Here is a 25,094-nt window from a genome sequence, read left to right as displayed (position 1 = left end):
GCCCATTTGACTGGCCCTTTGCTAATAACACTAGGGACTGGCCAAGTATGGCTAATAGTCCAAACTCCTTCTGCCACCTATTTCTGTAAGCAAAGTTCATATTGGAACACAGCAATGCCTCTTCATTTACACGTTACCTATGCCTGTTTCTGCACTACAACAGCAGAGTTGAATAGTTGCAACAGAAGCTATATGACACACAAAATCTACCAAAACCACATGAAAAGATTGCATCCCCTGTTATGTAGTAAAGTCTTCACATTAAATTGTGTGGGACCTTTGATACTGATACTCTCTTTTCATAGTTGTTTAGACTATTCTAGTTCTTTGACTTTACATAAAGACGTTACTCATAATACATTTGGGAATCAGACATTTATATTTAGGAAAAAATCCTGCTGGAATTTAAAAAATATACTGTGGTAAAATTCATACAAAATTAACCCATTTAAAGTGAACACTTCAGTGGCATTTAGTTGTGCAACCAAGACATCTACCCATTTCCAAAACATTCCCATCACCCCAAATGGAAAATTCTTGCCCATTAAGCAGCTTCTCCCTGTCCCAAGCCCCTGGCAACTAGTAATCTAACTTCTGTCTCCATGGATTTCTCTAGTTTCAATATTTCGTACACATGGAATCATACAATATATGACCTTTTGTGTCTGCTTTATTTCACTTGGTATCATGTTTTTGAGGATATGACCATATCATAGCATATACCAGACTTCATTCCTTTTTATGGCTGGATATGATTCCACGGTACGTATGTATGTATATACACATACATATACATACATACATACATACATACATACATACATATAGATAGATATATAGCTATAGCTATAGATATAGATACATGACACAATTTGTTTATTCATTCCTCCACTGATGGACTTTTGGGCTGTTTCCACTTCTTGGCTCTTGTGAAGAGTTGCAATGAGCATGCGTGTACACGTACTTGTTTGAGTATCTAGTTTCAAGCCTTTTTGGTAGATACCTAAGAATGGAATTAAGGGGTCATATGTTCATTTCTACGTTTAGCTTTTGAAGAACTACCAAACTGTTTTCTTCCTGCTGGGATTTTCCTTGTGATCGTGATGATTCTATAGAACAACATGAGGATAATTAACATCGTGACAATATTGACTCATGATTCATGAAAACCACACATCTCTGTATTTATCTCTTTCTTGATGACTTTCATCAGTGTTTTGTGGTGTTCAGCATACATATCTCACACATATTTTGTTGGACTTATACTAAGGATTTCGTTCCACGTTTCTCAGTTCTTAGTTATAAGTGACATTGATCTTTTTTTCCAATTTTCAATTTTAAGAACAATGATAGTGTACAAAAATATATAATTAACATTTCTGTATTGTTCTCATGTCCAGTGACCTTGCTAAACGCACTTAGGAATTTTCTAGGCAGATGTTGATGTCATTTTCTAATAGGGACTGTTTTGTTTTTCCTTCTCCTATCTGTTTATCTTTTTTTTTCTTATACCTGCTTCATTACATTGGTCTAGACTTCCATGTCTTCTACGCCTCGAAAGAATTTGCTTAAGAATGTACACCCTGGGCTTTTGTAAGTCTTAGAAGGAAGTCATTCAGGCTTTTACTATTAAGTATGAGGTTAGCTGTAGGATTCGTTGTTTGTGTGTTTGTTTTGGTATTTGAATCAAGGCGTGAAAGCTGTATAAACATCCAGGCCAAAGTCACTCACACAGAAAAAGACCCAAATCAAATGAAAAACATAGTCAACATAGCAGTGAAATAAACAGACAGTCTGTCTTAGTCTGTTTGGGCTGCTGTGACAAATTATCATAGACTGCAGACCTTATAAAAGATAGGAATTTCTTTCTCACCGTCCTCGGGCTGGAAGTCCAAGTTCAGGGTGCCAGCATGGTTGGGTGAGGTCCCTCTTCAGGGTAATAGACTTTTCCTGGTATCTCCCGTGACAGAAAGGGTGAGGGACCTCTCTGAGTCCCTTTGATAAGGCACTAATCCCTTTCAGGAGGGTTCTTCCTTTGTGAAATTAATACTTCTCAAAGCTCAAAGGTCACACATCCTAGTACGATCACATCAGGCGTTAGAATTTTAGCATATGAATTCAGAGGGACATAAGACAGACCAGAGCACAGGCTGTGTTCAAGACGTGAACACTGAACATTATAAAAATACTTCCATGTGTAAATCCCTGTGTTAACAAATCCGCAGAGAAAAAAAGTTTTGATCAGGTCAACGGAGACAGAAAAGCCTTTGAAAGATATTCAGCACAAGTTCATGGTAGGAACTTTAGCAAGGTAAGATTGGAAGGTAAATTTCCTTTCCTACAGTTGGCAGCAAGCATACAGAAATGTGAAATGTTAGAAGCATTCTTGTCATGAACAGGTCCTAAAAAGATGTGATCACCTCCGATTTCTGAAGCTGCCCTGAAACGGAAAGCCAGAGCTATGGATATCAAAATAAATAAGAAATACATATATTGAAAAGAAAGAATGAATGTTCCTCGTCGCAACATGATGACGTATCTAAGCAGATTCAAAGGAATGGGCCCATGGAAGAGTCAAATGAATATGAGGTTTCAGAGGAATAGTGGATGGAAGATCACCACAGCAAAACCAAGAGCCTTGCCATACAAAAGCAATGACTATTTAGAACATGTAACAGAAAAATACCTCAATTTATAACTGCAATAAAAGTTAAATGTTAGCTAAAAAGAAGCCTAACAAATATGTATACAAGGTCTTGACGGAGGCGTTATACAAGTTTCCTGGTAGATTCAGGCTGAAGAGCTCCCCAAAAGAGCAGTATGCCATATCCACTGATGGGGAATAAACTGTTGTGACCGTATCAATTCCCCTTTTTCTTTTCTTTCTCTTTCTCTCTTTCTTTTCTTCTTTCTGTCTTTTTCCCCCCACAGATTTAGTGCTATAAGTTTATCTGCCAAGATGACAGTCAATCTTGAGATTTTGTCTTCCGTTTCCAAAATCAACCCCGGAAAAAATTACACGGGAGAATGAAATTAAGTGTGTGTGTGTGTGTGTGTGTGTGTGTGTCTGTGTGTGTTGGATAAAAGCAGATGGCAGGATGGGTAAGAGGAAAAGTTTAAACTTCTACCCTTGTTTCACTGTGAAAATTGGGAGAGAGCTCAGCATCTCTGGCCACAGAGGCCAGAAGCCATGGGGAAATATCAGGGCAGTGTGAAGGATGGGATGATTAAGGGCAGCGGAATTTGTGCTAATAACCACCTGAAATCACCTTAGTGGATGAGGCCTGTCCTTTTCAAAATTGACCATTTAAATAGCAGAGGAAGTCTGGACAAGAAACAAGAGTATGGAGCATCGGAGTGAATCAGGCAGCCTAAGAGTGGCTATGCTTTCCGGAAACTTGGTGAGATGTAAAATGTATTTCTGACTCTGAATGAGGCTTCAGAGAATGAAAATCAGTGCTCTGAACTATGAAATGTTAGATAACCTCGAAAGAGCAGGACGTCCCCAAGTCCGGCTGCTCAGCCGCTGCCTTTTAGAGGGAAACGTTTCCGAAGTCTGGCTGGCTGGTGCTTCTTCTCTGACCCTCCGCGGCGGTCAGGGGCGCTGCAGCTCCCCACCCAGCATGGAGTCTAGGACTCAGAGTCATTTTCTGCAAGGGGTGCATCTGAGACACAAGCTCAGAGCTGACAGGGAGGGAGCCGGCCCAACCAGCATTTCATCAAGGACCCAGGAGCCAAGTTAGGAACTTCAGGAGCGAGTAATGGGGAGGGGCATCTTCCCCAGGGGGTCCGAGGAATCCAGCCTGGACCTGATTTCAGCCCTGGGAGACCCCGAGGCATGGCGTCTGGATGTGATGTGCCCTGACTTCTGCCTGGGAGGTCTGAGAAAGGTACGGGCCTGGGTCTGGGAGGAGGCTCCAGACTGGCACAGAGGAAGCCCAGCCCTACAGGGAGTCAAGGTAGGGGCCTGAGGGAGGACGAAGGCCCCACAGGATCCGTCTCCGCCCTAGGGGATCCTGGCCAGGCTTCTCGGGGGACTAGGAGGAGGAGGGCCTGGTTCTCAGGGAAGGCAATTCAAGTGGGCAGAGGGAGGGCCCAGGGCCTGATAGGACCCAAGGTGAGCATGCGGATGGAGAAATGAGGGCGTGGGGTGGGGTGACCCAGAGAAACCTGCCCTGCTGAAAGCCCTAGGAGGCACATGGCAGCGAGCCCTGACTTCCGCATCCGGGTCTCAGAGGGAGGGGGGACTTAATTTAGAGAGGGGGACCTCAAGGGGGCAGAGCGGAGACTCGCAAGTCCTGCCAGGAGTCAAGGTGAGCACTCTGAGGGAGGACTGCGGTGACCCTGGACCCCAGAACAGAGTCTGTCCTGGGAGGCCATAGGGTGGAATGACCACAGGCACATTTCCTGACGTCCGGGCTCTCAGAGGCACTGGGGACCTGGTATGAGGGGCGGGGCCTCAGGTGGGCAGAGGAGAGACTACAAGCCACCGGAGTCAAAGTGAGGACCCAAAGGGAGGACTGCGGTGACCCTGGACCCCAGAACAGAGTCGGTCCCGGGAGGTCGTAGAGCGGGATCACCTCGGGCAGCGTTTCCTCACATCCGGGTCGCGTCTCAGAGCGAGCGGGGACCTGGTATGAGGGGCGGGGCCTCGGGTGCGCTGAGGGCAGAAACCCAGTTCCTGGCGGGAGTCACAATGAGGAACCTCAGGGAGGACTGCCGAGACCCTGGACACCGGAAGAGAGGGGACCCCACGATTTCTACCTCGGCAGGCCCCGGGTGGACGAGCACATGGCAGCGTGCCTGGACTTCCGCATCCGGGCCTCGGAGGGACTGGGGCGCTGGTATGGGGGGCGAAGCCTCAGGTCGGGAATGCGGAGCTGAGGGCCTGTCAGGACAGTAAGCAAGGACTGTGAGGGAGGACTGCGGGACCCTGGACCCCAGAACAGAGTCGGTCCTGGAAGGTCATAGGGCGGGATCACCCCAGGCCGCATTTCCTGACATCACGGTCTCGTCTCGGAGAGACGGGGGTCCTGGGATGAGGCGCGGGGCCTCAGGTGGGCAGAGGGGAGACCACATGCCGCCTGAGTCAAGGTGAGGACCCTGAGGGAAAACAGAGGGGACTCAGGGCCCCAGAAAAGAGGCCATCCCACATAAATGCGCCCCTACTTTCAGCCGTCCTGAGACCCCAGGGCAGAATGAGCCTGCTTAGAGGGTCCTGACTTCCGCTACCCGGTCTCAGAGAGACTGGGGACCGGGTGTAAGGGAAGAGGGGGGCTCAGGTCTGCGGAGGAGAGAATCTCAGGTCCCGCTGGGTGTGAAGGTGACGACAGCGAGGGAGCACTGAGGGACCCTGGACCCCAGAACAGAGTCAGTCCTGGGAGGCCATATGGCGGGATGCCCACAGGCGGCATTTCCTGACATCCGGGTCCGAGACTCAGAGGGACTGGGGTCCTTGTTGGAGGGGCGGGGCCTCAGGTCGGCCGAGGGGAAAATCCCAGGGCCGCCGGCAGTCAAGGTGAGGACCCCGAGGGAGGACTGAGGTGACCCTAGACCCCACAACGGAGTCTGTCCTGGGAGGCAGTAGGGTGGAATGACCACAGTCGCATTTCCCTGAACATCCCGTACTCAGAGAGACTGGGGACCTGGTATGAGGGGCGGGGCCTCAAGTGGGCTGAGCGGGGAATCCCGGTTCCTGGCGGGAGTCACAGTGAGGACCCTGAGGGAGGACTGAGGCCCAGGACTCCAGAAGAGAGGGGACCCCAAGATATCTACCCCAGCAGTCAGCCCTTGGAGGCCCCGGGCGGACGAGCACATGGCAGCGTGCCCTGACTTCCACAACTGGGCCTCAGAGGGACTGGGGACTGGGGACTGGGGCGCTGGTATGAGGAGCGAAGCCTCAGGTCGGAAATGCGAAGCTGAGGACCTGTCAGGACAGAACGCGAGGACTGTGAGGGAGGACTGCGGTAACCTTGGACCCTAGAACAGAGTCGGTCCTGGGACGTCATAGGTCGGGATCACCTTTGGCAGCATTTCTTGACATCCAGGCTTCAGAGAAACTGGACCAGATTTCAGGGGCGGGGCCTCAGGTGAGCTGAGGGGGGAATCCCAGTTCCTGCCGAGAGTCAAGGTGAGGTCGCGGAGGGAGGACTCAGGGGACCCTGGACCCCAGAAAAGAGTCAGTCCTGGGAGGTCATAGGGCAGGATGACCACAGGTGACATTTCCTGACATCCCAGTCTCTTAGAGAGTAGGGTCCTGGTATGAGGGGCGGGGCCTGCAGCGGGCAGAGGGGAGACTACATGCCGCCTGACTCAAATTGAGGTCCCTGAGGGAAGAGGGAGGGGACCCAAGATCCCAGAAAAGAGGCCATTCCACATAAATGTGCCCCTGCTGTCAGCCGTCTTGAGGGCCCAGGGCGGGATGAGCCCAATCGGAGTGTCCTGACTTCCGCAACTCGGTCAGAGAGACTCGGGACATAGTGTAAGGGGGGGTGGGGGAGGTCCTAGGTCTGTGGAAAAGAGAATCTGAGGTGCCAGTGGGAGTGAAGGAGACGACCGCGAGGGAGCACTGAGGGACCCTGGACCCCAGAACAGAGTCAGTCCTGGGAGGCCATAGGGTGGGATGACCTCAGGCAGCAGTTCCTGAAATGCGGGTCACAGAGGGACTGGCGTCCTGGTATGACGGGCGGGGCCTCAGGTGGGCTGAGAGGGGAATCCCAGGTCCTGCCAGGAGTCAAGGTGAGGACCCTAAGGGAGGAGTGAGGGGACCCGAGACCCTAGAACAGAGGGGACACAACCGATCCTGCCCCTGCTGTCAGCCCTGGGAGGCCTCAATGCGGGATGAGCACACGTGGTGTGTCCTGACTTCGGCATCCAGGGCTCAGAGAGACCGGGGACCTACTATCAGGATGGGGCCCTCAGGTGGTTGGAGAGCAGAATCCCAGGTCCCGCTTGGAGTCCCGGTGAGGACCCTGAGTTAGCGCGGACAGGACCTCCTACCCTAGAAGAGTGGGAACCTGCCAGAGCCCAGGCCTCCTGCCAACACGCGGGTCCAGGGCTGTGCCACAGTGTAGATCCGAGGTCTCCCCTCCTTTCTCTCCCAGGGGCTCCAGACACCGGGAAGGCCTAGGTCTGAGACACGTGTCCTCGGGTCACAGAGCACAGGAGGCCGGCAGTGCCAGGACTGAAGGTGAGGTGTGGGCCCTGAGTGTGTACCCGGGGGCTCTGGGAACAGAGGGGACCCCACAAGGCCTACGTCCACTCCACACACCCTCTGGCGTCCTCAGAACCTCGGGCTGTGCCGGCTGCACCCTGAGGAGCCGCCTCACTTCCCCCGTCAGATTCACAGACAACCGTCCACCAGGAGGAGAGCCCCTGTGAGGCCGAGGGCACCCCTGAAGAGGAGACCAGTAAGTGGCCTTTGTCAGAGCCCCTCAGGGTGGGTTTCTCAGCCCGGGCCACTGACACACCCTTTCTCCCCCAGGCCCTTGGGTCACCATCTGTCACCCCTGCCCTCGCTGCTCTCAGCTGCCCGACACCACTCACCGTGCCTCCCGTTCAAATGCGTGACCTCCACCACACTGAAGCCGACTTTCAGGACCCAAGAGAGGCTGAGGATTCCGTGGATGAGCAGGACATTTGGGTTGAGGAGGAGGAGGGCGCATCCCCGTTGTCTCCCTCCTCCTCCTCCTCTTCCTCCTCCTCTTCCTCCTTCTCCTCATCGTCTTCCTACTCAGTCCTCTTGCTGGACACCCTGGAGGAGGTGGATGATTCTGGGACACCCAGTCCCGCGCAGAGCCCTCAGGCTGTCTGCCCCTCCCCCACAGCCATGGCAGCCCCTCCATGGAGCCAGTCGGAAGACAGCACCTCCAGCAGCCAAGATGAGGAGAGGCCCAGCACCGGCCAGGACCCCGCAGATGCCGAGTCCTCACACCCAGACCCACTCCATTTGAAGGTGGCTGAACTGGTGAGCTTCCTGCTCCTGAAGTACCACTCAAAGGAGCCGACCACAAAGGAAGACATGCTGAATGCGGTCCTCAGAGATGACCAGGACCACTTCCCTGTGGTCTTGAGCCAAGCCTCTGAGTGTCTGCAGCTGGTCTTTGGGGTGGATGTGAAGGAGGTGGACCCCAGGGAGCACTCGTATGTCCTGGTCCCCACCCTGGGCCTCACCTGTGACGGGATGCTGGGCGATGGGCAGAGCATGCCCAAGAACGGCCTCCTGGTGATGCTCCTGGGTGTGATCCTCCTGGAGGGAGAGTGCGCCACTGAGGAGAAGATGTGGGAAGCACTGAGTGTCATGGGGGTGTATCCCGGGAGGGAGCACTGCATCTACGGGGAGCCCAGGGAGCTCATCACCAACGTGTGGGTGCGGGAGGGGTATGTGGAGTACCTGCAGGTGCCCAACAGCGATCCCCCTTGCTACGAGCTCCTGTGGGGGCCCCGGGACCACGCGGAGACCAGCAAGCTGCAAGTCCTGGAGCATTTGCTCAGGGTCAATACAAGGAATCTCAGTTCCTTCCTGTCCCTGTCTGAAGAGGTGTTGAGTGATGAGAAAGAGTGGCCCTGAGCCAGACTTGCAGCCGGGCTCCTTCCAGGCCCCTGTCCGGCAGCTTCTCCTGTCGGGCCGGAAGTGAGTCCATCCTTCACTGTGTGTTTGGAGAGCGAGCAGGCAGCCTCCTAAGGGGTGACAGCCCGGGCCAGTTGGGGGTACACGGTGTACAGCATCTCTGGGCTCCTCCCGTCCCTTATGATGACATGGAAATTGATCTTTGTTTCCTGTAGGAATTTTTCAGTGGTGTTCCTTGTATCAGAAGATTTAATAAGCTTCACTATGTAACTTTGTCAATGACATTAATCACAATGTCTGTATCCTTATCGAGTTCAAACACAAGAGATTTGCTCTTTTGTAAAACAAGTTATAAATCTCCAATCTTATTGTGTCATCCTGAACAAGATAACATGGAATTAGAATTTGGGGGAGCAATGAGAAGAAAATGTCTCCCTCCCTGGGCCTCGCCCCAAGTGCCCTGAAGAGGGACGTCGGTTCCTCGGAAGTGCTCAGCCAGCGCGACCCAGTTGACTCTGGGTCCACGTGCTGATATCGCCTCCGTCTCTAGTGGTTGTGACCTTGAATAACCATGTTCTCTTAGGGGCAGGCCTGGTTTATGGAAGGGAAGACATCTGTGTGCTTCTCTCTTTGTGCACAGGGCTCGTTGACGTTGGGGACACTTTGCTGTGCCCAGAAAACTTAGGTCCCGAGGAGGTTGTGGAACTGGAGAATCGAGCCGTCCTGACCAACCTGCAGCAGAAGTACCTGACCACGCTCTCCAACCCCCGGTGGTTACTGGAGCCCGTGCCCAGGAGAGGCGGGAAGGGCATCTTCCAGGTAGACGTCCCCAAGCACCTGGTCCCCTTTGGGCAAGAGGCCTGAGCAGCGTGGGCTCTTGAGAGGAGGTGACCGAGAGACCAAGCTAAACCGTGGCACGGTCAGCTCGCCGTCACGCCCTGGACGTGCTCCCCTGGTTCGCTCTGAATCGGCGCCGCCCTGGAGGGCGCTCCCCACTCTGTGCTGTTCCCGGAAACAGATGTGTCCACCGGGACGCGGGGACGGGGGAGCGGGACCCCTGCAGGGAGATGCCTCCCTGGGCTCGGTGACAGAGTCTCAAGGACTTTGGACCTCTAGGACAAGGGGAAGCGGCCTTGCAGGCCGCTGCTCATTCTGGCCCTGCTGATTCTGGATTGTGTAGAGAAATGTGTTTTGAGAGAGCTGGTGAGTGTTCTCCCCGCCTTTGTTCTGGTCAAAACCCCTAGAGGGTCTGAAGAGCATCCAGGAGACGATGTGGGACGGCTGGAGCGGGCGCTGAGTGCTTGCCAGGGAGTCACCAGCCAGCGACGGCCTGACTCCCGGGCAAGAGGACGTCGGACTCAGAAAGAGCACCGTCTGCCTCGCAGATGACTCTCGCCCTGTTGTAAAGTGTCCCTTGGCTCACGGAGCCGGTGTGTTAGACGTGCCGCACGGCCGCTTCACGTCCCAAGAAAGGGTCCTAACTACAGCCCTGATGGAAGTGAGCAGTGCTGGTGTTCGCTGGGTGGGAGATCTTTTATACATTTGTTGGGGGGGGAGGGGTTGGTCAATTGAGAGTAGGGTTTCCAGTGGTTGCTACCTTCGAGGGTGACGGGCCTCCCCCCAGGCGTTTGACTGCAACCCCCCGTCTCTTCGGAGCCAGGCTGCAGTGCTCTCAGCCCTTGGTGGAGGGGGTGGCCCTACTTTTCGGCGGGCCTCCGTGGGGGGCCCCTGGATCGTGAGCTGGAGACGCTGAGCTGCTGATCAGAAACTTCTGGCATCCTTGGGGGACCCAGGAGGAAGACCCTCCTGCTCCGCGATGCATGAGTAATGGGGGGGAGACACCCCCGAGGTCAGAAGCCAGGCTGTCTGTCCCCTGACGGGCAGGCCCGGCCCAGCGGACCAGACCTTCCTGGGCTCGCCTCAGTGCTCGCTCCCCACCTCCTTGGGCGGGTGTCCGAGATGCCACAGCTTCAGATGCAAGAGGCCGATGGGGACCAAAGCCTGCCCCCGGCCGGGGTCTCCAGCCTCCGCGGGCTTATCTGGTGAGAGGTGTGCGGAATCGAACGCGAGAAAGAACACGGACCCGCGGGTCTCGCAGATTGTTTATTTAGTCCCGGGGAGTTTTGCTTTTCTTTATTAAAGCCCAAAATGTTCATGGTTACAGGACGGTGCTCTTCGTGTGTCTCTAGTGGTCTGTGAGCTCAGCGCTTTGGGTTGTTCTGGAACTGTTCGCAGAGAGCACACTTGTAATCTGAAGAGCCCTCGGGCTCTTCATCGGCCTCGGGCCTCCTGGTTGGGGGCCATGAGCAGAAGGGCCGCGAGCAGCATGCAGTAACCCGTGTTGCACGTGGACACCACCGAGCTGGGATCGGGGCAAACGGGGGGGCTTCTGGGCAGCTCCCCTGCACCGTCCCTTCCGGCAGTAGCCGGGGGCACTAGCGTGACATTCCTGGAGGTGCCCTCCCCACTCGGGCCGCCCTGCTCGCTGGAGGGACGCTGCACTACCACCAACCTGGCCACCCGGCCGGCAGACAAGACGCCAGGGAGCACGAAGGCCCGGAAGCCGCTGGGCACCTGAGCACGGGGGGCTTCCCTCTGGGTCTTCCTGTCGGCATCATTGGTGGAGTCATTCTGATGGAAAAATTGGGTGCATCTCATAGGTGGGACGGCTTGCTTCTTTCTCTTTGGGGTGGTTGTGCTGGAAGCGGGCCGAGCAGTTGCTCTCGGGTCACCTTTTCTCCGCATGTTCTCGATCAGCAGGGGCTTCTCTCTCTGAAAGTTGCAGTTGTGGTAGATCTGAAAGGACAAGAATCATTCTCGTCATTTCGGGGGAAATATTCACTCCTCCCCGCCCACCTCCGTCATAAAGGTCTTGTTTGACTGTGGAGAAAAGGTCTTTTTAAATTCCTGGCAAGTTTTGTTTCGCCCTGGAGTGTGCGCTCACTAAAGCTACGTGGTGCCTGGGCTGAGGTGTCACTCTAGCTCCCTGACGTGAAGTGGCCCCTGGGTCTTCGGTCACACCCGCAGGGCATCTCTAAGGGGCGAGCCTTCCATGACACGCCGGACTGCCTCAGCCTTCATTCAGTACTGGCTCACAGGAAAAAAGTCCCCCTCGGGAATGAACCCCGCCCAGCACATCACTCATCCGCTCAGGACTAGGAAGCTGTTCCAGGAACAGAGAACTCGGGAGACGGAAGGGCTGTCTACGTTACCATCAGCCTTTTCTTCCCCGGAGAGCGACCCAGAGTGCCGGGCAGGTGTATTTTCCTGAACCCATAGAGGTTCAGTTGGCGGATGAAGCTCTTCAAGCTGTCTGTTTCAAAGATCCTGTCTGCGCCGCGCCGGCGAAGAACCTCCCGCTGGAAAAGGTCTTCCTCGATGATCAGCATGTCTCCCTTGTCGTTCCAGCGCACGGACGTGAAGGCCTCGTCCTCCACTATCATCCAGAGCTTTCTCGGGAAGGAGAGCCCAAGAACACCATGGGTTCCGTCCACGTTGGCGGGACCTGGGTTTGGGTCCTGTGGTGGCTGGTTGTCTTGGGAGCCTGGATCTTGGCTCTCGGCCTGGTCGCCGGGCCTCTCCAAAATCCCCCTCGAATCCACCTTTGGATCCGGGGATGAACCCGATGGGGCCCCCGCTGGGGGCTCTCCATCAGCTGCGGGGGCCGCCGTGGCCGTATATTCCTCGTCGGGGCTCTGACTCGCCATGCAGCTAGTCTAGACCAGGCACACGCTCTCCCTGAGACCAGATCACTGAGCTCTCAGGGCAGAAGTGCCTTCAATCTGAGCAGGGACGCCCAGTAAATAGTGTCCGCAGAATTCTAGAATCTCGGTAGCAGGGCAACCAGCGACTTTGGTCATCGTCCTCTTTATGTGTCACGTGAGGTCACAGAGTTGGTCTGGACAGGGAGCCCTGGCCGAGGGGAGGGGAGGGGAGGGGAGGGGAGGCGAGGGGTACAGAGCCCCCAGCTTCTCTGTTTTCTAAAAGTGTAGGAAGGTATGTTCAAGTTCCCGGGAGAAGGCTCCCATCTGCTGCCAGGCACCTTTTTCCCAGGGGCCAGGCCCTGAGTGGGCGGACAGACATGATCCTGTTTCCATCCCCAAAGGTTGGGGAGGCCTGTTGCCAGCCTCCGATTTGTTCAAGGGCCAGGCCCTGGCTGGCCCTGGCTTGGCTACCACCAAGGCGGCAGGGGTGAGATGGGCCCCGGGCGACTGCACCTCCCGGAAGTGGTGGTCCGAGTGGGCTGGTTGGCCCGGGCTGGCTGGCAGCGCCCCCTCCCCCCACCCCGCCACCAGCTCCTGCCTTGGTCTCTTCCAGCTGTTCCTGCTGGCTGGTCGGTCCAGCTCTGATGGGCCGTAAGGAAGTGTTCCGTTCTCCTGCCCCTGGGTCGAGCTGTCCCCAGAGTGGGGCTGTGTGTGGGAGCATGTGGGGGCACTCCCCACGTCCCACTTCAGTGTCACCAAAGCACCTGGCACATAGGGTTCCCCCCGTGCCGCGTGAGTGGATGGCCGCATCCTCCCCTGTGCTTTGGAGCCTCCTTTTGAGCTCCGCTGTCCGCAGCCCCACCCCTCTCCAGAGCACATGGGATCCTCTTTAGTGTCCATTTCTTGCCATAGAAACTCCTCGTGGCCCGAGAGCACTCACTTTCAGAACACCGGCCTCAGTCCGCGCCAGAGCACCTCCCTCAGACCTCGGATTCAGCCTCCCCTGAGGCTGCTCTAAGGCCCTCTTCCCTCTGTCACTGGGGGGGGTTAGGCTCCTGCCCTGCCAGATTGCTGGCCTTCCGCTTCCAACTCGGCTCTGCCCTGCTTCTTCCCCTTTGCAGTCCTTGATCTGGGGGTTCAGCATGTATTCTGATGTGTTGAGAGCAAGCATTTCCCTGGTCTGCTCCCAGGCCTGCCCTGCTGGCCTTCCCCGAGCCAGCCCCACCCCCAGCCCTGGGTCCCCGTCCCGCCGTCACCTCGGTGGCAGGTACACTGAATAATTTTGCCTGCTCTGGGTGCGGTACTTCTCAAGGGGCCTACTCTACAGACTCACTCCCAAGGACAATTCCTACTTGTTGAGCTGGACGTGACCAACGGAAAGCCCGTCCACGTGTGACTGAAAATAGATGAGGCTCTGGGTGTGGGATGGGACAAATCCCGCCCGAGAGCCGTCTTCACCACGGATGGCAGGACAGACAGGACAGTGGTCTGGGGGGACACGTGTTCTGTAGCCGCTGTGGTGGCTGTTCTTCCTAGTCACTGCACAGGGAGAGACAATGGGACCTGGAAAGGCCCGTCTGCCAGGCTCCTAGGTCCTCATCCCAGCTCTGCCGCTAAGGAGAGGCGTCTGTCCTCTCTGAGGGCCACTCCCTGTTCCAGAAGGGGAGGGCAAGGGGTTCGAAAGAGATTCTCCCAAGGGGCCCTCGAGTCTGAGGACTGTCAGCCTTCGTGGAGCTCCTAGGCCGAGACTAGAGCTTGGGCTCAGGTCTTTGTGCCTCTAAACAGGTTTACAGAGCACTTGTTCGGGTCACTCCCTCCTGCAGGGACGTGTCCTTAGAGTTCGAACTTCAGTGGAGGCCATGGGGGCGTCTCAGAAGGGGGCCCAAAGGCTGGGACATCGGTGGGCCGATCCCAGCCCTGTGGCCTCGCCTGCCGCCCGCTCCTTCCAGCCCTCCCTCACACCCTGGGTCTGGTGGGCCTGCCCCCTCACAGGTCGGCCTCCCTCCCTCCCACGCACCCCTGCCCCCCCCCAGTGGGGGGGCCGGCTGGGCCGTGGCTACGTGTAGCGCCCCAGGGGTCGCTCTCAGCCACGGCTCAGGACACTTGTTACTCGATACCAGCCCTCACGACGTCCAAGGCCTGCCTTTCCCAGCCTGGCCCGCCGGCCGCTGCACCTGCCTTAGCCCCTGGTGTCCGCCAGCCCAGAGGACCACCCAAGCGCTCTCCGTCACCATCCATGGGCCCTGGGCCAGACCCGCACCCAGTCCCCAGCTGCTCTGGGACCCGCCAAGAACTCCCCTGTCTGGGCGTGTCCTCAAGCTGCCTCGTCGGGTGGCGATGCCCGTCTCTATCCAGAGGCCGCTCTGCATGTTGGGGCCCGGCTTCAAGGCCGGCCCGGCTTCCAGGCCACCTCGGCAGTCAGGGCTTCCTCCGGTCCCAGGCTCCCTCCCAAGGCTCCCACAGCCCGCCTTGCATGTCCAGTCCCAAGATGGGGTGCTCCTGTCTCCCTGAGACCTTGGGTGTATCTGCCTCCCCCTCCAGACCAGGAAAGAGGTCCTTGAGGACAGCAGACTAGGATGTGAACGGGGTCCCCAGCCTATCTTGGAACGAACAAATTTGTATGTCCCCCAGGAGCTGGCTTTAGTGTCCTTGAAAGCAGCTGTGCACGGTCACTGCGACAGCTCGAGCAGGTGGGAGGGCGCCTGCATTCCCTTGGCGGTGCTGAGCGCTCTGCGGTGCAGCGCCGTGGACTCTTCCCGTCTGACCCGGGGCAGGTGGCAGGGAAGGCCCGGGCCGGGCCGGGGAAGGTGGAGTCGTGGGCCTAGGATCCGCCCGACGGAGAAGTAGAGCCGGCCTGTGGTCCACTGCGGACGCCCGAGCCCACGGCCTCAGCCCAGACTGGGGGCCTTGTGTCTGCCCGGAAGCCACCTGCACCCCGCAGGGACAGCAGCAAAGGGGAGTCTTCCTTGTCCAGTGATGACTCATTTCGTAGTTGTCCAAGGCCAAGGAGACCCGGGAAAGCCATCCTTAGAAGCTCAAATGGCACAGGGGCCGTCGGGTGCAATGCACTTTCCAAAGGAGCCCCAGGCAAGCTCTGTTACAGCCGCTCCCCTCCCCGACTGGGGACGGGGAGACGGTGTCAGGATGTTCCCTAGTGTTACCTTTTCTCCAGCTTCTGAAAAGTCTACGTTAGGGATGTTATCCCATAAGGAATGTGGCCTTCCAGACGCAGTCAACCACAATCCCAATCCCAGTCTCAAGCCCAGTCTCGCGCTCTGGCTCTCGCTCTGTCCCTGTGTCTGTCTCCGTGACTGTCTCTCTGTCTCTGTCTCTGTCTGTCTCCGTCTCTCTGTGTCTCTCTCTCTCTCTGTCTCTGTCTCTCCCTCTCTCTCTCTCCACACCCCCACCCCCCGTGATGACCAAGTCAGCAGGTCAGGTTCGAGTTGGCCAGGAGGGCCCCGAGGAAGGAGGAGACCAGGGCAGGGTGCTGTCGTGGGGGATAAGGGCTGGGACTGGACAGCAGTGCCACCACCTGGCAGGGTCAGCTCTCAAGAAACCGCAGACAGTCCTCACCCTGGCTTTGATTGTCACAGTCACCTTCCTTTCTTGGTCCAGCTTTTACTACCTGGGCCTCAGGATCCTACTTTCTGTCACCCGACAGACTCCATGAGGACACTGAGGAGACAAGTGGACTCTGGGTCAGGAGGCGGGCCGCAGGCTGCGATGGGTGGGCGCAGCGTGGGCTCTAGATGAATTCAGACCAGGGGTCTCGGCCCCACCCCGTCACTTACTAGCACGTGATCCTGGGAAGGTTCCCGAGCCCCACGACCCCAGGGTCTTCATCTGTGCAGTGGGCGGGTGTGAGGAGGCCCGGCCCGCAGGACTGCAGGGGTGCGTGCGATGTGCGCCAAGCACCTCGCGCGGGGCGCGCTGCCTGTTGGAACCGCGATGATTGGCAGTTGCTTCTGATTTTCTTTGGCCCCAGACCCTTCCACTCCCTCCTCTGGGACTTGGCTGGTTGGTTTGTTATCCAGGTCATGTTAGAGAACACGCAGCTCAGTAGGATGTGGAAGAGCTAATCAGCCAAAAAGCATGCCTCGTAAATGGAACTAAGTAAATTCTCCCGATTAGAGGCTAGGTTACACTGAGGGGTGGGGGAGCGTTCCCAGCTGGACTCAACACCGAGCTCCTAGGAAGGGAGTCAAGGAACAACCTTTGCCCCCTCCCAGCCGCCCTTCCATCCGAACTGTGGCTTCTGAAACCCAAAACACGCCTTCTTCAAGTCTGGCCGCCGCCACCACCCAGCTTCATTACCGTCACCTCCCACAGAAGGAAGCCCAGCTTCCCAAAGCCCCCACCTGCCCTGGCTCTGCGCACTTGCACTTGGGTGCTCTCTCCCGGACCCCCTCCGCCTCGCCGCTTCTTTCCCTTGTTCTGTGGGACTTCAGGGACATGTCACCATCTTCCTGATGTGACTGGGCTCCTAGCCTGTCCTTCTAGGTGTGGGGTGTGTCTTGCTTTTCCTAGTGTCCCCACTAACACAGAGCCCTCCGGAGAGCAGAGGCTCGGTGAATGTGTGCGGATGAAGTGAGACGGTGAGCGGGGATCCTGTTGATTCAGACTGATTTTCTCCTACTTTCTTAAATAACCCGTGGAAATCCAATTAAACATAGGGATATTACACGTATAAAATGACAAACAAGAAGGGATAAGAAGCGAGTTAATATTTTTACTTTTATTGTTCTAAATCTTCCCTCATCTATATTATTGCTAATTACTCTCACATTTCCCGAACAATTCTAATTGCAATTCCATATTATGTCATCCAGGATGACAGGAAAAAAAAAAAAAAAAAAGAGAGAGATTTCAGTCTCCTTTACAGAAGAGGAAAACTGTTGTGTTTGAACTGGATAAGCACACACACGTTGTGATCAATGTCATTCACAAAGTTAGATACTGAAGCTTATTAAATCTTCTATTAATAGGAACAGCACTGAAAAACACCTACAGGAAACAAAGATCAATTTCCACGTCACCATAAAGGACAGGAGGAGCCCAGAGATGCTGTACGCCGTGCCCCCCGAGCTGGCCCGGGCCCTCACTCCTTCCAAGGCTGACCGCTCGCTCTGCAAACACAGAGTGAAGGATGGACTCCCTTCCTGCCCGGCAGGAGAAGCTGCTGGACAGGGGCCTGGAAGGAGCGCGGCTGCAAGTCTGGCTCAGGCCCCCTCTTCCTCATTGCTCACGGCCTCCTCAGACAGGGACGGGAAGGAAATGGGACCCTTACTGTTGAGTCTAAACAAATGCTCCAGGACTTGCAACTTGCTGGTCTCCGCGTGGGCCCGGGGCCCCCACAGGAACTCGTGGCGAGCGGGATCGCTGTCGGCCACCTGCCGGTACTCCAGGTACCCCTCCTGCACCCACGCTTTGGTGATGAGCTCCCTGGGCTCCCCATAGATGAAGTGCTCCCTCCCAGGATGCACCCCCATGACACCGAGTGCTCCCCACACCTCTTCCTCAGGCGCCCCCTCTCCCCCCAGGACGATGACACCCAGAAGTATCACCAGGAGGCCGTTCTTGGGCATGCTCCGCTCATCACCCTGCATCCCATCACAGGTGAGGCCCAGGGTGGGGACCAGGATGTACAAGTGCTCCTTGGGGTCCACCTCCTTCACATCCACCCCAAAGACCAGCTGCATGCACTCAGAGGCCTGGCTGAAGACCACAGGGAAGTGGTGCTGGTATGCTCTGAGGATACTCAGCATTTCTGCCCTGGTGGTCGGCTGCTTCCTGCGATACTTGAGGAGCAGGAAGCTCACCAGGTCAGCCATCATTGAAAGCTCTGCCCCTTGGCGCAGGGACTCGGCACCGGCAGAGTAGGAAGAGGAGACTGAGGAGGAGGAGGAGGAGGAGGACGAGGAGGACCGGGGGGATGCGGCCCCCTCCTGCTCAGCCTCCAGCCGCTGCACATCCACCAGGCCCTGGGCGTCTCTTGGGTCCTGAAGGTCTTCCACAGCCTGGCGGAGCTCACTCATCTGAACCAGGGACATAATGACAGGTGTTGGCAGCTGACAGGAGTCTGGGCCGGGGTGACAGGTGGGGACCCAGTGGCCTTGTGGGAGGACAAGCTTATCGACCTTCCCAGGGTTTCTAGGGCTGAACGAGGTTTCCTTTGGTGTCCCATCTTTGTTGTGGGCGTGCGGGTCCCCTCACCCTTCCCTCGGGCCCTCACCTTGACTCCTGGGAGGACCCGGGACTCTTCTCTCTGTTGCCAAGGCGTGGTTCCTTCAGATGATCTGACCCGTCCTCTCACACCAAGGTCCTCACCTCCCTGAAAGGCGGGAGAGAAAGGAGAGGAGGCCCCTTTCCTGCTGTGATTCAGGACAAGGATACCTCTGGTCATTGACTTTGGTTTCTGGGCACAGTTCCTTGTTCACAGCTCCCAAAGCCCTTGGGATGTCCTCAGTGTTGAGAGTGATGAATGTGCTTTTTTTGTTTTTTATGTGAATGAGATGTGTTTGCAAAGCACCTAAAATGGGGCTGGTTGCCAGAAGAGCCAATCATGTGATTAAAAGTTTGGATCTTTTGGCCCCTCCCCAGCACCACCAGGGAGGGGAGAAAGGCTGGAGATTTGAGTTCAGTTGCCAGTGGCCAATGATTTAACCAATCGTGCTTATGTAATGAAGCCTCCGTCAAACCCCAAAAGGATGGGTTTGGAGAGCTTCTGGGTTGGCGAGCAGGTAGAGAGCTGGGGCAAGTGGCGCTGTCTGAGAGAGCGGGGAAGTCGGCCCCGCTCCCGCACACCTTGGCCCTAGCACCTCTTCCATCTGGCTCTTCGTGACTCATGCCCTTTATGTTCAGCTGGTGATCTAGGAAGTAGTATGTTTGTCAGAGACCTGTGAGCCACTCTAGCAAATCAACCAAACCTGAGGAGGAGGGCGTGGCAACCCCTGAAGGTCTTTCAGAAGGACAGGTCTTTCAGAAGGACACGTAACAGCCTCGACTTGTCACCAGCGTTGGAAACCCAAGGAGGAGGGAGTTGGAATCCCCAACCTACAGCTGGCCATTTAGCAGCACAGGCAAGAACCTTGCCTTGCGGTGGGCTTCTGAAGTGGTGGGGGGAGGGCAGTCTTGGAGGACTGGGCCTGAACCAGAGGGTCCGATGCCATCTCTGGCTAGACAGTGTCAGAACGCAGTTGAATTCCTGAACACTCTGCTGCTGTCTGAGAACTGTCGTTGGTCTGGGGAACCTCTCCCCTACGTGGAAATTGGTCCCAGGATCCATTTACACAACATCCACCCCCAGCTCCCCCCGAAAAACCCAGAAGCACTGGCAGCGGGGATCGGCCCCTCTGCCCTGGGCGGAGGTGCCCTCAGTGCCTGGAGGCCATGCATCTTTACTCCCGCCAGGGCCTGCTCTTCCCCCCTGCCCCCACCTGGGATGATGAGTTGACATCTGCCCTTCAGACCCAGACCTCAACTCCCTGAAGACTCCCACCTTCCCACCCAGGATGGAAGTGAGCACGGCACTTAGGGCCACCACTGACTGTTCCTTCCAGGGCTGGGAACAGGGGTCAGCTGGAGCCGGTGGGGTCCTTCCTCTCCTGAGATGGCGGGGTACATTTGGTCCTCATGAAGAGTCCTTGCCTTGACACGTGGGATATCCTAGGACTCCTCCCTCTGCTGGCCTGATGTTTCCCCTCAGACCAAGGTCCTCACACCCTGAGATACCCCACCCCCAACCACGTGACGGAAGTGATGGCAGGCCCCATCCGGCCAGACCTGACCGGGGACTCCTAGGGCTGAAACAGCTCAAGCCGGACACTGTAAGTTCCCATCTCTTTTGGGGTGAGGGTCTCCTCACGCCCTGCATCCACCCAAAGGGTCCTTCTCCTGAGTCCTGGCACATCCTGTGAGTCCTTCTGCTGCTGACCGGTTGTGGCTCCTTCTGCCAACCTCAGAACTAGGTCTGAATTCCCTGAGAGCCTGGGGCAGAGGTGAGGGGGCAGCACCACTGGCCACTCCTGCCCAGGGACTTCAGGGATGACAGGGGGCAGGGCCGGATTCTGTGGGCTCACTCTCTACTCTCAGTATCAAGATATTCACATTTACTCCCAGCAAGTCCTGGGACCCTCCCCTCAGCTAACATGAGGTTGTCCCCTGCAGGCCGACACCACCATCGCACTGAGTTTGAGGATAAAGTGGGGAGGTGATGCCTCCTGACTCACACCCGGGCCTCCCAGGAAGGAGCAGAGGAGCAAGTTTCTGTTGAGGCCCCCTCTACCTGGGGAGGGGGTCTGCCCAGTCCTACTGGGGGTTCCGGGGAGACCACCCTCTGCACATCTGAGCCACACTCCTCAGACCAGGGACTTCACCTCCCAAGGACCTCTGAGTTAAGAGGTCAGAAAGCATCTCACCTGGTCACCCTGCTCTGGGGCCTCCAAGACCCAGCACAAGGGCAAAGGCTCCCTCACGGTCCTCACATTGCCTCCTGGTAATTTAGGATTCTGTCCTCTGCCCATCTGACGCCCCGCCCCCTCATACCAGGATCCCTGTCCCCTCTGAGACCGCGATGTCAGGAAATGCTGCCTTTGGCCATCCTGCCCTCTAGCCCCCCATGGCCGACTCTGTTCCGGGGTGCAGGGTCTCTTAGTCCTCCCTCAGGGTCCTCACCTTGACTACCGGGGGGACCGGGGATACCCTCCTCTGCATACCTGAGGTCCCCCTCCTTATATTAAGGCCCCAGTCTCTCTGAGACCCGGATGGGGAAGTCGAGACACCAACGTGTGCTCATCTCGCCCTGGGGCCTCCCAGGGAGAAAAGCAGGGGCAGGATCGGTTCGGCGGGTCCCCACTGATCTGGGGTCTCTGGTCCCCTCAGTCCTCCCTCAGGATCCTCACCGTGGCGCCAGGCAGGAACGGGGATTCCCACCTCAGCCCATCTGAGGCCCCGCCCCTCAAACCCGGTCCCCAGTCCCTCTGAGACGCGGATGTCAGGAAATGTGCCTGTGGTCATGCCACCCTATGATCTCCCAGGACCGACTCTGTACTGGGGTCCAGGGTCCCGCAGTCCTCCCTCACAGTCCTTGCTTACTGTCCTGACAGGCCCTCAGCCCCGCGTTTCCCAACCTGAGGCTTCGCTCCCCACACCAGCGCCCCAGTCCCTCCGAGGCCCGGACGCGGAAGTCCCGGCACGCTGCCATGGGCTCGTCCGGCCTGAGGCCTCCGAGGGCTGCCTGCCGGGGTAGATATCTTGGGGTCCCCTCGATTCTGGAGTCCAGGGTGTCCCCAGTCCTTCCTCAGGGCCCTCGCCTTGACGCCCGGCAGGAACCGGGATTCTCTCCTCAGCGCACCCGAGGCCCCGCCCCTCAAACCCGGTCCCCAGTCCCTCTGAGACCCGGATGTCAGGAAATGCTGCCTGAGGTGATGCCGCCCCATGACCTCCCGGGACCCACTGTGTTCTGGGGTCTCTGGCCCCCTCAGTCCTCCCCCAGGGTCCTCACCTTGACGCCCGGCAGGACCTGGGATTCTCTCCTCAGCCCACCCGAGGCCCCGCCCCTCAAACCAGGACCCCAGTCCCTCCGAGACCCGGATGTCAGGAAATGCTGCCTGAGGTGATGCCGCCCTATCACGTCCCAGGACCGACTGTGTTTTCGGGTCCAGGGTCCCTCACTGCTGGCTCGCGGTCGTCACCTTCACTCCCAGTGGGACCTGGGATTCTCTCCTCTGCAGATCTGAGGGTTTCCCCCCACCCCCATCACACACTAAGTGCCAGGTCTCTCTGAGACCAGGATGCCGCGGTCATGACACGACACGTGGGCCTGTCCTGCCCTCGGGCCTCCGGACAGCAGCTAGCAAGGGCCCCTTTGTGTTGGATGACCACTTTTCCGAGTTCGGGGTCCCCTCAGTTCTCCCTCAGGGTCGTCACTTAGGCGTCATGTCGTCTAGCCTCTGGCCACCCGAGGACCCACCCCTCATCCCAGGATCCCAGTCCCTCAGAGACCCGGATGTCAGGAAATGCCGCCAGTGGTCACCTTGCCCTATGGTCTCCAAGGTGCAACGCTGTCCCGGGTGCAGGATCCCTCCGTTCTCCCTCGGGGTCCTCACCTTGACTCAGGCGGCATGTGGTCTCCCCTCTGGCCACCCGAGGCCCCGCCCCTCATCCCAGGACCCCAGTCCCTCCGAGACCCGGATGTCAGGAAGTCAGGACCCCACGAGTGCTCATCCCACCCAGGCCCTCCCAGGGCTGGCAGCAGGGGCGGGGATCTGTGGGGCCCCTTCGGTCCTCCCTCAGCGTCCTCAGCTTGAGCCCCGGCAGGTCCTGGGACGCCCCCTTGTTGACCCGAGCCCACACCCTCACACCAAGGCCCTTACTGCCCTGAGACCCCCAGGGGAGCCTCTGGACTCACATCAGGCCACCAGGCCCAGGGCTTCCCAGGACTGTGGACGCCAGGGGCTGAGATGGATTCCATGGGTTCCCTCAGCCCTCCCTCTGCTCCTCACCTGGGCTCCCGGCTGGGCCTGGGTGCCTCCCTCTGCCCACCTGAGCTTGGTCCCCTTGGACTCGGACCCTCCAGAGCCAGGACACCAGAGAGGGAAGCGGGGATGAGGGGGTGGGGATCTGATCCTTGCATCCCTGCCTTGGGTCTCCCAGGGGTGACCGCAGAACCGACCTGGATGCCTGCAAACCGAGTCCCCACACACGGTTCTACCTTGACTCCTGGCAACGCTGGGCTCCTTCCCTGTGCAAACCTGAAGCCGGCCTCCCTCACCCAGGCCCTCACCTCTCTCACCTCCCAAGGGTGGGGCATCAGTGCCCGTCACATCTGGACCCTGAGCCCAGGGGTTTCCGAGGGCTGTCGGGGGGGGCCGGAGGTGGATTCCCTGCGGGCCTCAGTCTCCTGTGTCCTCACCTTGACTCCTGACAGGACTTGGGATTCGCCCTCTGCCCTCCTGAGAGTGTGTCTCTCACACCCAGCCTCTGACTCCCCGAGTTCGCTGAGGAAGTGGGGGCCGGGGACTGCTCAGCCTGACAGCCCCGTCCGGGGGCCCCCAGGATTCCCGCACGGGGCCGATTTGCATTCTTAGGGTCCCTGTGTTGTCGGGTGGTTGGACCCCTCTGTCCTTACCCTGGAGGGCCCTCACCCACCCTCGCACACAAAGGCTGCAGTCCCAGCAAAGATGCTGGAGGGGACCTGCCTCCTGGTGACCGTGAAGGGGCAGAGAGCAACACACCTTCCCTCGGCGACTCGCTGACAACCAGCCTGACCTCGGGGACGGTCTGTTCCAAAGACTTACCTTTTCCTGAAGAGGCTGAGCAGTGGCAGGGGAGCTGCGGATCCCTTGCGTTGATGACTAGATAATAGTATCTGTTCCAGAGCCGTGACTTTCACTTGTCAATTCTCATCCATAGTAAGAACTACAATTCTCATCTGCACCTACTGTGCGTGTATCTGTATCACATGTCTAGACTGTATGTGCTTATGTACACGTACATCCACACACCACACACATGGACCAAACATGCCACGTGTGCCGCATGTGGAAACCTGGGCCGTCCCCAGACACAGGTGCCTGCCCAGGGCCCTGAGGCGCGGATCCCCGCCCCCTTGCGGGAGCCCTGAGAGCCCACCGGACCCAAGGGCACCATGCTTTGAACTACAGGCCTGCCGCCTGCCTGACACCCCATCTGCCCAGGGCAGTGAGCCTGCAGGAGAACGTGGGCCCCCCAGTCAGCTGGGAGAGAAGCCGAGCAGAGTGGGCAGGAGGAAGTGGGAGCAGGGCCCCAGCCCGAACAGAAGAGCAGACTTCAGAGGGCCGAGCCTTTACCCCCACATCCAGGAGCCTTCTCCATCCTCACACCCTCTCTCCTAGACCCAGACCCGCCTCCTGGGGCCCCGTCTCCATTTCAGGATGGATGGTGATCCCGCGGGGCTGGGACAGGCCACGTGGGCAGAATCCGGTGTCAGGCTCTCCTGAGCACCGATGCCTGGCTTCCCTGTGTTCTCAGCTACGTGGCATGAGGCACCAGGTGGTAGGACAGCGTGCAGGACAGCCGGGGCCCCCGTGAGTGTTGGCGAGTCGGCTCAGACCAGTGGGGCACAGGGCTTTCGACCCACACAAAGCTCAGACTGAATGTGTGTCCTGCGGCCGCTAAGCTGAGCCAGTCATGGAAACCGTCTGTGCCTCGATTTCTGCCCGTCAAATGGGCATAGTAGTCGTACCCGTTGAAAGCACCGGTGCGAGTTTATACACGATGCGACCTGTCTCTACAATGTCTGGGCCAAGGACGTGGACAGTAGATGCAGCTGTTGTCACTGTGCGTGTACGATGTGCCTTCCCCACACTGTGGGGCTTCTGAACCAGTGTGTATCTCCCGGTCCACTGACTCAGGTGGGTTTCCTCTTCTCACCGGCACTCTGTTATTGGGGATGGGACCCCTCGCGTGCCAGAAGTGCTTAGACATGACATAGCTTGTTCTAGACCCAGCATGGGTGACGCTCAGGGGCCCTGGACCAGCGCAGGGGAATGGACTGTGCTGAGGGGCTTGGCCCTGGGGAGGAGGCATCAGGACCTCTGCACGTGCTCCGTCCTGATCCACACAGCCCACCACAGAGCTCTGTGAGCGAGGGTGTTCTGGGACTCTCTGAGTGTGAGGGAAAGTTTCTGCCGTGGGCCTTTCCCCTGGCCCCCCGAGGAAACGTTTCCTCACCCAGAGCCACATTCCAAGTTCTCCCGGTCACAGCTCGGACTTGGAGGATGTGCCCGCCACGTGGTTGCTTCAGAAGCGTTTGGGCTCACACACGGTCTCTGAAGGTGGGA

The 25,094-nt window shown here is 57.5% G+C and overlaps 2 protein-coding genes, 1 long non-coding RNA gene and 1 pseudogene across 4 annotated transcripts; 2 read left to right on the top strand and 2 right to left on the bottom strand.

Annotated features, from left to right (window-relative positions):
* The first annotated feature begins 7,333 nt into the window (after window positions 1-7,333).
* Window positions 7,334-10,730, top strand: LOC105064976 (uncharacterized). The gene is made up of 3 exons (XR_012504593.1): window positions 7,334-7,409; window positions 7,484-7,966; window positions 9,210-10,730. It is a non-coding gene; the product is annotated as an uncharacterized LOC105064976 (long non-coding RNA).
* LOC141576279 (melanoma-associated antigen 8-like) lies at window positions 8,014-18,908 on the top strand. Of its 2 annotated transcripts, XM_074359069.1 has the most exons (4): window positions 8,014-9,388; window positions 17,259-17,678; window positions 17,814-17,889; window positions 18,132-18,908. In XM_074359069.1, exon 1 carries the CDS (start codon window positions 8,021-8,023, stop codon window positions 8,567-8,569), a length of 549 nt encoding a protein of 182 aa, XP_074215170.1. In that variant the 5' UTR covers window positions 8,014-8,020; the 3' UTR covers window positions 8,570-9,388; window positions 17,259-17,678; window positions 17,814-17,889; window positions 18,132-18,908. The 2 variants fall into 2 exon arrangements, with proteins under 2 accessions (XP_074215170.1, XP_074215169.1); XM_074359068.1 differs by having other exon boundaries at window positions 17,259-17,889.
* Window positions 10,771-12,480, bottom strand: LOC141576280 (heat shock transcription factor, X-linked member 3-like; annotated as a pseudogene).
* LOC141576250 (melanoma-associated antigen 8-like) lies at window positions 17,493-21,825 on the bottom strand. The gene is made up of 3 exons (XM_074358999.1): window positions 21,776-21,825; window positions 18,506-18,604; window positions 17,493-18,308 (listed from the first exon to the last, which is right to left on the bottom strand). The coding sequence occupies exon 3, from the start codon at window positions 18,306-18,308 to the stop codon at window positions 17,493-17,495; it is 816 nt and encodes a 271-aa protein (XP_074215100.1). The 5' UTR covers window positions 18,506-18,604; window positions 21,776-21,825.
* Window positions 21,826-25,094: the final 3,269 nt, after the last annotated feature.

The sequence above is a fragment of the Camelus bactrianus genome, chromosome X (assembly GCF_048773025.1).
Source record: "Camelus bactrianus isolate YW-2024 breed Bactrian camel chromosome X, ASM4877302v1, whole genome shotgun sequence".
NCBI lineage: Eukaryota > Metazoa > Chordata > Mammalia > Artiodactyla > Camelidae > Camelus > Camelus bactrianus.
This window is presented reverse-complemented; position numbering and strand designations above follow the sequence as displayed.

What these genes read in the sequence shown, in the direction of transcription:
- LOC141576279 (XM_074359069.1), top strand. Translation starts at nt 8,021, where the DNA reads ATGCTGAATGCGGTCCTCAGAGATGACCAGGACCACTTCCCTGTGGTC.
- LOC141576250 (XM_074358999.1), bottom strand. Translation starts at nt 18,308, where the DNA reads ATGAGTGAGCTCCGCCAGGCTGTGGAAGACCTTCAGGACCCAAGAGAC.